General features: G+C 35.1%; 1 protein-coding gene across 2 annotated transcripts in view; it reads right to left on the bottom strand.

Annotated features, from left to right (window-relative positions):
• The window catches only part of LOC140432315 (nucleoside diphosphate kinase homolog 5-like), a 53,658-nt gene extending 41,541 nt beyond the window's left edge, over positions 1-12,117 (bottom strand). Inside the window, exons 1-4 of one of the 2 annotated variants that reach the window (XM_072520150.1) lie at positions 11,898-12,117; positions 8,562-8,828; positions 7,710-8,019; positions 5,782-5,996 (exon numbers count right to left, since the gene is read on the bottom strand). In XM_072520150.1, coding sequence (XP_072376251.1) covers positions 5,794-5,996; positions 7,710-8,019; positions 8,562-8,828; positions 11,898-12,098 — 981 coding nt within the window. In that variant the 5' untranslated portion in view covers positions 12,099-12,117 and the 3' untranslated portion in view covers positions 5,782-5,793. The remainder of the gene's footprint in view (positions 1-5,781; positions 5,997-7,709; positions 8,020-8,561; positions 8,829-11,897) is intronic. The other variant, XM_072520149.1, reaches the window with a different exon arrangement.
• Between the last annotated feature and the right edge of the window lie 244 nt (positions 12,118-12,361).

Here is a 12,361-nt window from a genome sequence, read left to right as displayed (position 1 = left end):
ACTACATGGTGCCATTAATAGCAGATGATCATATGCTATAGAAAGTGACGATATTCAAAAATCACCTATCAAAATTTAATTCAATTTCATCATTGTTTTCAAAATACAGTGGTATAAGTGACGCTGTTTATAATTATAAAACGATAAAAAAAAATCTAAATTTTCTGTGGATAATACAGAACTTCCCAATGGAAAAAATCAAGCAAAGTAATGGCTGGATAAGGTGTTATTTTAAATCTGTTCTGTCGAAATTAACGGTTAATTATTGGTTGTACGCTTACTGGCTTTAAATGAGATCGTACACACACAAAACATACTAAATAGTCCACAAAATCTAGTAGAAAATTAGAAGATACCATTTTAGGATAGCAGATAAGTTAAAAGATATCAGAAAGCCGTGAATTAATCATTTAGGATGAACATGCCATTGTGAAACCTATTTTTATATGTAACAATCGACGAAAAGTGTAGTCACCACTGCATTCAGACTCCAATAATAGTTAGCTGAATAAACAGCAGGGGGTAGCGAACAGACGCAAATATTAATTAGAAATGTTTTCACTTATTTCCCTATTAAAATACTTACTTATTATTTTATTAATAAATGTACTTGAGAAAAGAAGAACCCTCAATAGCAATAATTATATAATTGATAATTTATGTTATAATATAAAATGTAAATTGTTTTACTTTTTTTATTGTGTAAACAAAAACAATCAACTGCTGAAACAAGAAGAACATAAGTATAAGAACAACTCTTAAAAATAGAAAAAAATAAATTTTAAAAATTATGTGAATAGCTTTAAAATTCCAACGGTTGAAGTAATACATTGATAAGAACTACGAGTAAAATAACAGTATATGAATTTATCTATCTATTAATTATTATAAACAAGTGGGCAAGCAACAATTTTGGTGTTAAAATGGAGAAAACAGATGGTTATTACAACATATGATACCTTCGACTCCCTAATCCTATAAGTATGAGGATTGATCGATGGCTAGCAACCCTCATTTGTAAATATTTATCTGCCAGGATTCCCCGTAAAATGAGAAACAAAGAAATTGTAAGGCTCTCCCTCAGTCTTCGGTAGTTCTTTGAAACCAAGAGGTAGAGGGACACATGGTTTTAAGAATTTCCAGTGTCTACCATCACAGACGACAACGGCAAAGAATATGGCTTAGGGCAACATATAACACAAGAACATTGATGGTAAACGAAAAACAGGCAGATTTGCCCCACGGCTCACGCCTAAAGTAGACTACAACTCCAAACCTATCAATTGTTGCAGTACTAAATCAATGATATATGGAGCAAGGGAAATAAAACGACACCTCACTTATAAATTATATATTAATAATAAGTCAACCAAAAATAAATTTAGCCCGTAAATAAATATGAAATATTGAATAATAAAATAAGCCATACAAATGTAACACTACTTAACAAACACTAGGATAAACCAAAACAAATACGGCTTCTTGTCCACAAAAAATTATTCGCAAGTTATATGCGTCGAGTGAGCTTGAGAGTAAACGCTGGCTGTAGAACATAAAACAATAAAAAACTGCTTATAATAAAACTAGTGGAGGTATCCAGCGATGTGTTCCCTCGAACGTGGGAATATGTGACGAAGTCCATAACGTGGAGGAAATCAATGGTGAAGTAGGTAACCACGAAGAACAACGTAGTAAAAAAATTGAATGAAATGAAAAGAAAACCCTACAATGAAAAACATATTAGAATGTCTCCCTGTAGATTACACTAACACATAAAGTTAAATCTAAAACTAATAAATTAACGTAAACTATCTCAAAATTACGTAAGAGGAATAAATCAATTTCTATAGCAACAAAAATCAAAACTACGTAAGAGCATAATTCAATTTCTATAGCAACTAAAATTAAAATTACTTAGGTTGCATAATTGAATTTTTATAGCAACTACAAATAAACAAAAATTGAAACTACAATAGAATAAAATTTATTTGATCAATAATCAAAAATAGTTTTGTTTTTGACAAGTCAAAGTAACAATGACAATACATATAAAAAAATTTTTGCGAATTTAAACATTACAAAAAGATATTTAATATTAAAAATTTAAGAAACGATAAACACACTAAATAAAAATATAAAAACATGAAATATTATCATAGGCAAATACCCTGACCAAACTAGTACTTTAAGTAAAAGCTGTACTCAGGTACTCTGTTTTTAATTAGAAACAATGTTTCAAAAAGTGTGATTTGATTTTAGTCTTAAACGATAACAAGTTAAGACTTTTTATTTCATCTGGCAAAAAGTTATACAAACTAACATCAGTCGAATTTTTATGCTCTTTGTCAACCTAAAACGTTGTGCTCTGATAGCATCTCTAGATCTTGTATCGTAATCATGGAAGTTGGAGTTTATCTTAAATTTAGCTTTGTTGGCATGAATTTCAATCAGCGTTTTAATATATAAAGAGTGAACGTAGTGGCATAATACCTAAATCCATAAATATAGGTTTACAGTGTGTCCTATACTCTGCTCTTGCAGTATAACTACGTAGTAACCATTGGCCAGAAGGGTTTTAATTAGGGTACAGGTTGAAATATCTACTTTTCTACAACGTATTTCTCCCCAATAAATACTGGCTACCCCTATCGATTAGGTCGTTCAAGGCCTAAAAATTACACTTAAACAATCAACAATAGGCTTATTGTACTGCAAAAGAAAATGTATTTTACATACCTGATGTTATATTCTTTCACGGTGGCTTCAGGAATCATTACCGTCTGTCTGTGTCCCGTAAAATACAGCATGAACTTGACAATCACACAAAATATGCCTACAGCAACACTACAATCGGCCCAAGATCTATAACACAAGTTCAGGCTGATATCCCCAACGAGGGTGATCTATACGGAAACAATTACCTGATAACTTTCCACTGTCATCAAGTGCCCTAGTCTGTCGACCAATAGCACGCACTTGATGCGCATTGCCCCGCCTACCTCGACTTAAAGATTGTTTATAAATAATTGCACAATCTTCGAGTCAGGATGAGTCGTTAGACTACGGCCTCACCTTGAGCATAGTACGCTCTAGGGGGTCACCGGTCGGGGCTCTGCTCCAGGCTACCGCAATTTTAGCCTAAGTAGCTAGTCTTCACACTTTAAAAAGTGTTTTATTTCAAACAATGGTCTACCTTATTGTTCATATAAGAAATTCTTTATCAATAGTTGGTAGAAACCACAACATCCAGAAGTTAAATTGGATAAATTCTTAGTACACTATACACGAAGCCCCTAAGCAGAGCGTACACCGGAGTGGATAATTTGAGAGGTCCACTCTTGCTGCGACAACATGGCGCCAAAACGGTTTTTTCGAACCCACCCATCCGATGAGAAGCCGCTGCTACACATAAGCCTAATGAATCCATGCTGGATCCAAGATGACAGAGGGAGAGTCACCGGATGTTAGGACGTTAAAACCTAACATTCCGCCATCGAGGCCCTAAGCAGACCTGACTCCTTCTGTGTACCAGATGCCTGAGAGGAGCCAGCATTCTTCAAAGTTTGATGTCCCGGAAGCTATGGCATTCCCAGAGTAGCTACAGTCCCTGCCTGCCCTAACAATATGTGGTCCGCGTCACCACGGAGGCTCGGGCAAACTTGCCTACGAAACACCATGGACAATGCAGAAGGGAACCGGAGAGCTGAGAAGGAGACGAACCCGTCGGGGGTACTAGTGCATCGAAGGAGGATGGAACCTGCCGAGGATGGAGATGCTGTCACCACCACCACCCCCTGGAATCGAGGTAATAGTGTTGTGTTTACGAACATTTAATTATATTTTGTAATACTTTTTTCGTCATATGTTTCTACCTATTTCATAAATTGTAACTTTTTAATAAAAATTCACCTACCTACAGAGTCTCTAAAGGGGGCGGATGTCATCAAGTGCCCTAGTCTGTCGACCAATAGCACGCACTTGATGCGCATCGCCCCGCCTACCTCGACTTGTGCGGAGATTTTGTATAATAAATTACACAATCTTCGAGTCAGGATGAGTCACATCAGAGAGAAAACACTACAAAAAATAACAACAACAACGCACAAAGAAGATAGTTCGTAGCTCAAAACAATCGCAAAATACAACGTGGGCCCAGTCGTAATTGGACAAACTCTATATTGTCACATATTTGCATATATTAAAAAAAAAATTAAAAAACCGACGCAAGCCACCAACAAAAAAATTAACAAAAAACCCGGACACGTAGGGCCCAACCCCTTGAGCACCAAGTCGCCGAACTGAGCCTAGCTCAGAGCGGAGACTTGAGGCCCAAGTAAGCAATTTTAGTTCGCGGATAAGCCACAGTAAGATAGGATTATAGCGACAATGCGCTGTCCTGAGTCTTGAATTCGGTTGTGAAACCATGTTCTATTACCCAGGACTCCCACATGAAGAGCATTTGGCGATAGTTGTGCCCCTATCGCGCATCAGAGTGCTAGGGGGGAAATTGATGGTCTGGAGCATTGGAGCGCGGTGGAATGACTCCTGTTTTTACTCGAGTTAATACACCTCGCTCCAATGAATTGTTACACCCGAACGTAATTCTTAGTGGTGAACATGTCTCACAGGCTGGGTTTAATTAAATTGCTTGCTTGCAGTTAGGATCTGTCGTTAGACCACGGCCTCACCTAGAACATAGTACGCTCTAGGGGGTCACCGGTCCTGGATCTGCTCCATGCTACCGCAATTTTAGACTCTGTAGCTAGTCTTCACACTTCAAAAGTTGTTTTATTTCAAATAATGGTCTACCTTATTGTTCATATAAGAAATTTCATACTTTGTCTTTATCAAGACTTGGTAGAAACCACAGCATCCAGAAGTTAAATTGGATAAATGCTTGGGGCTACTTCGTACACTATACACGAAGCCCCTAAGCAGAGCGTACAGCGGAGTGGTTAATTTGAGAGGTCCACTCTTGTTGCAACGACACCATCATATACCAAAAACGACTGTCAAGATGACGTACCGCAAAACAACCCTAGTCAGATTAAAAAGGCTACTACCCAAATATCACTAATATGCAAATTGGGACACAATCTGTTTACTACAATGACTTTTGCATATTATGGTAAAGTGGAGTAATCTTATTGACAGAAATAATATTTTATTTAGATTGGTTGAATTTTTAAAACGTAACAGTATATACCTATAATTATCTGGATGAGAATTGGAACTACAAATGGAACAGAGATCAATGGAGTGGATACGGAAGGTCTATCTTCAGCAGTGGACTCAAGATAGCTACTGATGATCTGTTACGAATACGACCGATTTCCCCAATAAGCAACCAATAATGAGAAACCATCAAAGAAAAAGGCAGTTTTAGACAAAGGCAAAGTTAAAGACAGTATCTACGGTTAGTGTGGCAGAAGAAATGAAGATATACTACAAAAAATGATATGGAAAAGCAAAAGACACATAGCTGAACACACATAACAGGATGGACGACCTTAGAATGATGAACATATCAGGATGGTAAAGAAGAGCACATGACAGGCTTAAAAGGATATAAATGGCCGCATATTCAAAGACTTACCAAACAGTGGTATGACCAAAATGAGGAAGAATAGACTGTACTAGCTATCACTTTCTGGCCAATAATATCGTATGTTTATAAAAACATTAACTGTTCAGCCAATCTCTTAAAATCAATACAAATATATTTAAAAAATAGGTAAAAATAAACTTAAAATAAGTTCTATATAAAAATTTATTCTATACCTATTGATGAGGTTAAAGAGGACTGAGAGCTATTTTTTCGGGAAACTTCGGTTGGTATGGGTTATTTAGCAGAAGCCATTCCGCTAAAGAGAGGACAGGATCAACTGGTTTGTTTTTAACCACATTTACTAAGCCTTCCATTAATATAGAAGCTATACGATTCTGTATATAATCCGAAACCTTTTCTTCATATATAGGTATGGGCTCCAAAATATCTACAATGTAAACAATATAAGAAAAAATAATAGGGCGAACTAGCTTAAAATGGCCTATCTTTAATAAAACCTTTCACAAAACTTTGAAACAGTCTTTTAAAATTTAATAAATATGGTAGCTTTTGCCACTTTCTATTAATGACACAATACATTGTGACTTATACCAACTTTCTAAATTTTCAAAAAATCGGGCTTTGTTTACGTAAAACATTCCTTAGTATCATGGAAATACTGTCCTAAAATTTTATTCGAGAAGAAATTCGAAATAGAAACGAAGTTATAGTTGTATTTATAACGGTATGCACATTAGCTAAAACTAATTTTGTATACAACACCGCTTGCCCCGCTTCATCTGTATACCTGCAACTCGATAATTGCTTTCCAAAACTTGTTTTATATTGTTGAAAATTGATCGAAAATTATTATTGTTTTGAAAATCGGAAAAAAGGCCTGGATCTGGTAGTCTTTTAAAAGGCGGTCGAAGTAAGGAGACGCATGAAAATATGCATAATATGAAAAGAAAATTCAAAGTTAATCAGTTTACTATAGAAAACAATTCTGAATTCTACAGTTCCTCAGTAAAATTGGATAAAAATAAAAATTGAATAGTATACTGACGGAGCAGCGATTAATCAAAAGAGGGCAAAGTTATATAAAAAAAAAGCTTAGACTAACCATTTACAGCTTTTGAGAGTGAGAGCACCCAATATGCACCAAAAATCACTGATTAGAGATAAAAAATAAATATGGCTATTTTATTTCATAAAATTACAGTAAAAATACGTCACATTTTTCCAAACTTCTACTTTTTTCTCAAATTCTACTATACAAATCTCAGTAAACCAAATTGTTTTTGGTATTTTATATATACGACTACTAAATAAACCCTCTAAGTTAAAAAAAAACTACGTTACCTTTTCAGTATAGGGGTAAATTCTCCCCAAAACAGACATATTTTCGAAGTTTTTATAAAATTGCGTATAAACTCATTAAAAATTAATTTATTAAAGGTTTATTTATTAGTTTTTAATCTCACGAATTGAATTCCGTTGGAATTTAAAAACAAATTGTTACATGAGGGCAGAATGTCTCCTCAATTAAAATGCATCATTTGGGAGACCCTCTCTGCAGTGGTGAAAAGCAACAAAAAATGCCAAAAAAAAAATTTTATATACCTCAAATCCTCCTTAAGAATGAATAGAAAAAAAATATGATCATAAATTAAATAGTTTTTTTGTCTAATATTTAAAAATTTCCTTTTTTTTTCAATTTAGAAAGTAAAAGTCACCTTAATGTGTATTTTTTAAAATAATGAAAATTTATTCATTTTAGGTATATTCTACTTGAAACTGAAAAAGTAAAAATCACGTAAAAGTCGTTAATATGGTGCATTAATTGTCTCGTGAAATAGTCTAGTCGAATATCATTCGAGAGACAATTATTTAACGGCAAAATTTTGCCTTTGAAATTGAAAATTAAATGAGAAATTGAGAATGAAATTTTGACAAAATCACTCGACTAACGTCTCGTAATTTAACTGCCAAAATTTAATTCGCGAAAATTGCCAATCAACAAACTTTTATACCAGTCGAACATATTGCCGGCAAAATTTTCTCTCTTATCATATTATATACGATGAAATCTTGCATGAGTTAATCATTTTATTTCAAATATTTCCGTTTTGTTCTAGATGGCTATTTATAAAAGACTTACTTCTTGGAAAAAAGTATCTGTTTTCCCATTTAGCTTCTGTAATGTTTTCCGAAGCATGTAGAACGTCCGGAATATCTGACTGAATTCCGAACCGAGTTCGAATACTATAGGGAAAAAACCATTCCTCTCTTAAGAGTCCGTACGGTCCAACCATAGTTTTCCATTTTTCCACCACGTTTTTACCTGCAAGCGACAGTACTAATATCGGTGAAATACTCACTGATATTACAACGTGAGGAAATGAGGGGGTGCCATATTGCTTAGCGTAAATTTCTGAAACTTGTTCGGGTGATAGATGGACGATTCTTTCCTAAAAATTAAACGATTGAATCCCTTGTAAACATCTAACTTAACTATATATATACAGATAGGGAAAAATTATGGTGGGTATTACAAAATTAGCGTGAGATACAATAGCGATACTATAATAGCATTATGTTTTCACTTATTAGACAGACACTTATTATACGAAAATTTCAGTTAATGCTATGATCATCCTCTTTAAATTTTTATCTCGAGTATCTCATGTAACAGCTACAAACGATTAAATAAAAACAAACATTTCTCGGGCACTAAATTTCAAAATCTTAAAGCAACGTAAGTAAAATAAAATTAAAATTAGTGGATGAATTGAGATGGGAACTTTTTACCTGTTTTTGGAATGGATTTTACCAAAGTTTGTGGAATTAAATAAACTTTTTCAAAGTGATAAAGTAGTTATTACAAATTTCCACAGCGAAATGATTACAGATTATAAAGATATATTGCTTACAAAAGATTAAAAGCAGATAGCTCTGCGAAAACGCAAACCATTACAGATATCCTTTCATTGTCTAGATTTTAATGAATTACCTGCAACATTTTGATTCCAGCCCCTTTTATAGCTCTAACAATGACATCTTTATATTTCATGCCATCCGGTTTAACTATCGCCAATGTTCTTTGCAAGTCAGGTTCTTTACAAGATAAGGTAGAAGTAGAAGAACTCCCGTAGTGATCAACTTGTGGCGGTAGCTCATAATCAGCGAATTGTTGATAGTAAATATCGCCTTCCAGATCTGTTACTGCTGGGGTTGTTGCTGGTGAGAGATAATGAACAGTGTCTTTTGCTTGATATGACTGAAAAAATAATACTATAAATAATAATACTATATATTACCAATTATATAGAGAGGTTTAATAAACATTTTTTAAATAACTAATAACATTTTTACGAGTTTTAAGGAAATATATTTCAGCATCTCTACTTTAAAACGGAGGTTTGTAGAATGCAGTATAATATTTAGAATCTATGGGAGTGTAGTCTTTCTGTAAATTCGGTGAGGGTACATTATCTTGGGAGTTTATACGCCTTGGGCTGGCATTTTGTGTTTCTGATGATTCATCTGCAAAAGCAGCAGATGTGTGTCTACCCAAGAAATGGTTGCTCCCTTTTTTTTTGGGAGTTTGGATTGGGGTAAAGAATTGACCTTTTGTAGGGCTGTGGCGTATTTTAATCTCTTTTGCTCTGATGTTCGAGCTTTCGATACTTTTTAAGACGTACCCTTTGCTGATGGTTTTGATCTGGTTTTGAATAGCAACAAATTGGATTTCATTTTTTTGCTAAAATCAATATTTAAGTTCGTATGTATGCTTCGATAATGATCGAGCTTAAGACCTTGTATGGATTGGGCTTATAGGAATTGTTTTTGTTCGTTATCTCGGCCATTTTCAACTTTTAAACAAAATGGTAGGACTAGCATTGTTGCATTTGCGATTTGCTATTTTCATGCAAATTTTTTCATGCGGTATATATTTTCGGAGTTAAGGGAGGGGGGCTTAGAAAAATGGTGACGAAGCATAACTATTTAAATTATCTGGTTTATTATTATTAACCAAACGAAATAAATATATCTAAACAAAAATGAAGAGAATTATATTTTATACAATTTTGACCTCTCTCATTTTTTTGCTAAAATCAATATTTAAGCTCGTAGGTTTGTTCCTGTTTATAGTTTGCTGCTGATGACGTCACCGTGTAGGGTTCGTTAGACTTAGGACCTTAAATCTTGATTGTAGCGCAAAGATCAAAGAAATAAAAATTGATTAAAATTATAGTTCTCTCCATTTTAGTTAATGTACATTTATGTCGTAGTTATTAATAAACGAGATAATTCAACCATTATACTTAGTTTCCATTTTCTCTCTTAACTTGGAAAATATCGACCTCGCAAAACAATTTGTATAAAACAAATTATAGGAAATCGCATTCGCCACAATTTTAGTTCCTACCCTTTTTGACTAAAAGTTGAAAATTTCGGAGATATTGATCAAAACCGGTTTTTTTTTTTCATTTTTAAATTCAAGATGGCGGCTAACCCAACGGCGGAATTCAGTCGCGATTTTAAATTTACACTACTATTGATCCCCCCTAAAGGTTAGAATAATAAAATTTGAGGTAGCTCGGCATGCAAGGTTGAGCCTGTTTTTCGTCTAACTCGACTGGACCATATCGGTAAAATATTCTACTCTCTTTAAAAAGCGTCTCAATAGATCTGTAGACAGAAAGCAAATGACCATGCCCTCTTAGTATATGAATTTACTTTGACTATTACATTTTTACTATAATCATTTATTTTCTTTTAAAAAGTGTTAAGTTGTGACTGACTGTATGCCAGGATGTCCTGTTTTGGATTCGATAAAGTAATTATGAGAACTGACCAAATACCAATAATAGGGCAAGTGTATTAAATATGTTCATTATTTGGCGAAGCTTTACCAAGGTGTATGAGCTACAATGTAGGTGAAAATGTAGGTGAAATGCAATTCGGCTTCCGCAATTCTATGGGTACACGTGAAGCACTTTTCACCTTACAAGTCCTACTTCAGAGATGCCGCGATGTCAGTTGTGATGTCTATATTTGTTTTATTGACTACGCCAAGGCATTTGACCGTTGTCAGCACCAGAAGATGGTCACCGCACTACAAAGAGTTGGATTGGATGAGAAGGACATTCGGATCATCATGAATTTATACTGGAACCAACGTGCTCAAGTCAAGGTCGAAGACCAGCTGACCGACCAAGTGAAGATCATGCGAGGAGTAAGACAAGGATGTGTGCTATCGCCGACTCTTTTCAATATATACTCTGAGGAGATTTTTAATGAAGCCCTCACAAACCTAGACATGGGAATCCGAGTGAACGGTGAATACATCAATAATATCCGCTACGCCGATGACACTGTGTTACTAGCAACCAGCCTAAACGATCTGCAGGCCTTACTAGACCGAGTGCGAACTGTGAGCGTAACATACGGACTGAACCTTAATATTGAGAAAACTAAATTCATGGTTGTCAGCCGTACAAATTTAGATCCCGGGACACTAATGGCAGGTAGCGAAGAGATCCAGAGAGTCGACAGATTTACTTACCTCGGAACTACCCTCAACGTACAATGGGACTACGCTCAAGAGATTCGATCCAGAATTGAAATGGCACGGTCTACATTTATTAAGTTGAGATCCTTGCTGTGCTGCAGTGATCTCAGTTTGGGAACCAAGATGCGAATAGTGAGGTGCTACGTTCTTCCAGTGTTACTGTATGGAGTTGAAGCCTGGACACTGACGCAAGCCACTGAAAAACGAATCGAAGCCTTCGAGATGTGGATATACAGAAGGATACTAAAAATATCTTATGTGGACCATGTCACCAACGTTGAGGTCCTACAGCGCATGACAAAAGAAAAAGAAGTGCTTAATTTAATTAAACAACGCAAGCTTGAGTACCTCGGCCACGTGATGCGGAACGAAGAAAAATATCGAATTCTTCAACTTGTTATGCAGGGTAAAGTATTTGGCAGAAGAGGACCGGGACGCCGTCGTATCTCGTGGTTGAAAAATCTCCGACAATGGTTTGGGATGACCTCAGCGGAGCTGTTTCGCAGAGCAGTCAACAAAACCATGATAGCCTTGATGATCGCCAACATCCGGACCGGATAAGGCACTGAAGAAAAAGATGAGCTACAAAGTTACACCAACTGTAAGTTACGTGTCTTAGGTCAACAATATTCATATCAGGATAAATTGTTTTCAAAAAAATAAACTTAAAAAATCCAAGTAATTTGTCCAAATGTTTTCAAGAAATTATCAAAAATATAAGCTGAGATAAAATAATTTCTTTCGAAACAGGTTATATGTATACAGTCTTACGTGACATGACGAATCCGAAGTACTGAAAGGCGTATGGGTTCTTTGTGTATTTAGATTGAACGGCGCCCCCGTCTTGACAGATTCTTGATTTAATAAACGTATTCTATCTCTTGAATTTGCTTGTACATCTTTATAATTCGACATTTTAAAAAATTGACAGATAAAAAATACTTTTGAACTATTAAAATTTGACTTTGACATATTTTTATATCACTTTTATAAAAAAAGACTGTAGGGGAAGTGTGCCTATGTAGGACCCCTGCCTATGATGGACCCCCTGCTTTAATTTCAAATATGGCGCGGTTACATGCACATCGCCGGTTGCCGCTTGCGCATGAAGTTTGTAGTTTAGTATTAGCCAAGGTTAGTAGAAGTTAACCTTGAGTTGAGTATTAGCAAAGTTTCAGACCCGTGGCGGTTATAACAGTAAATTTGTGAAATAAAATTAAAATTTGACGTTGCTG

Source organism: Diabrotica undecimpunctata, chromosome 1 (assembly GCF_040954645.1).
Source record: "Diabrotica undecimpunctata isolate CICGRU chromosome 1, icDiaUnde3, whole genome shotgun sequence".
Lineage (NCBI taxonomy): Eukaryota > Metazoa > Arthropoda > Insecta > Coleoptera > Chrysomelidae > Diabrotica > Diabrotica undecimpunctata.
Note: the sequence above shows the minus strand (reverse complement) of the source record. Positions and strands in the feature narration are given on the sequence as shown.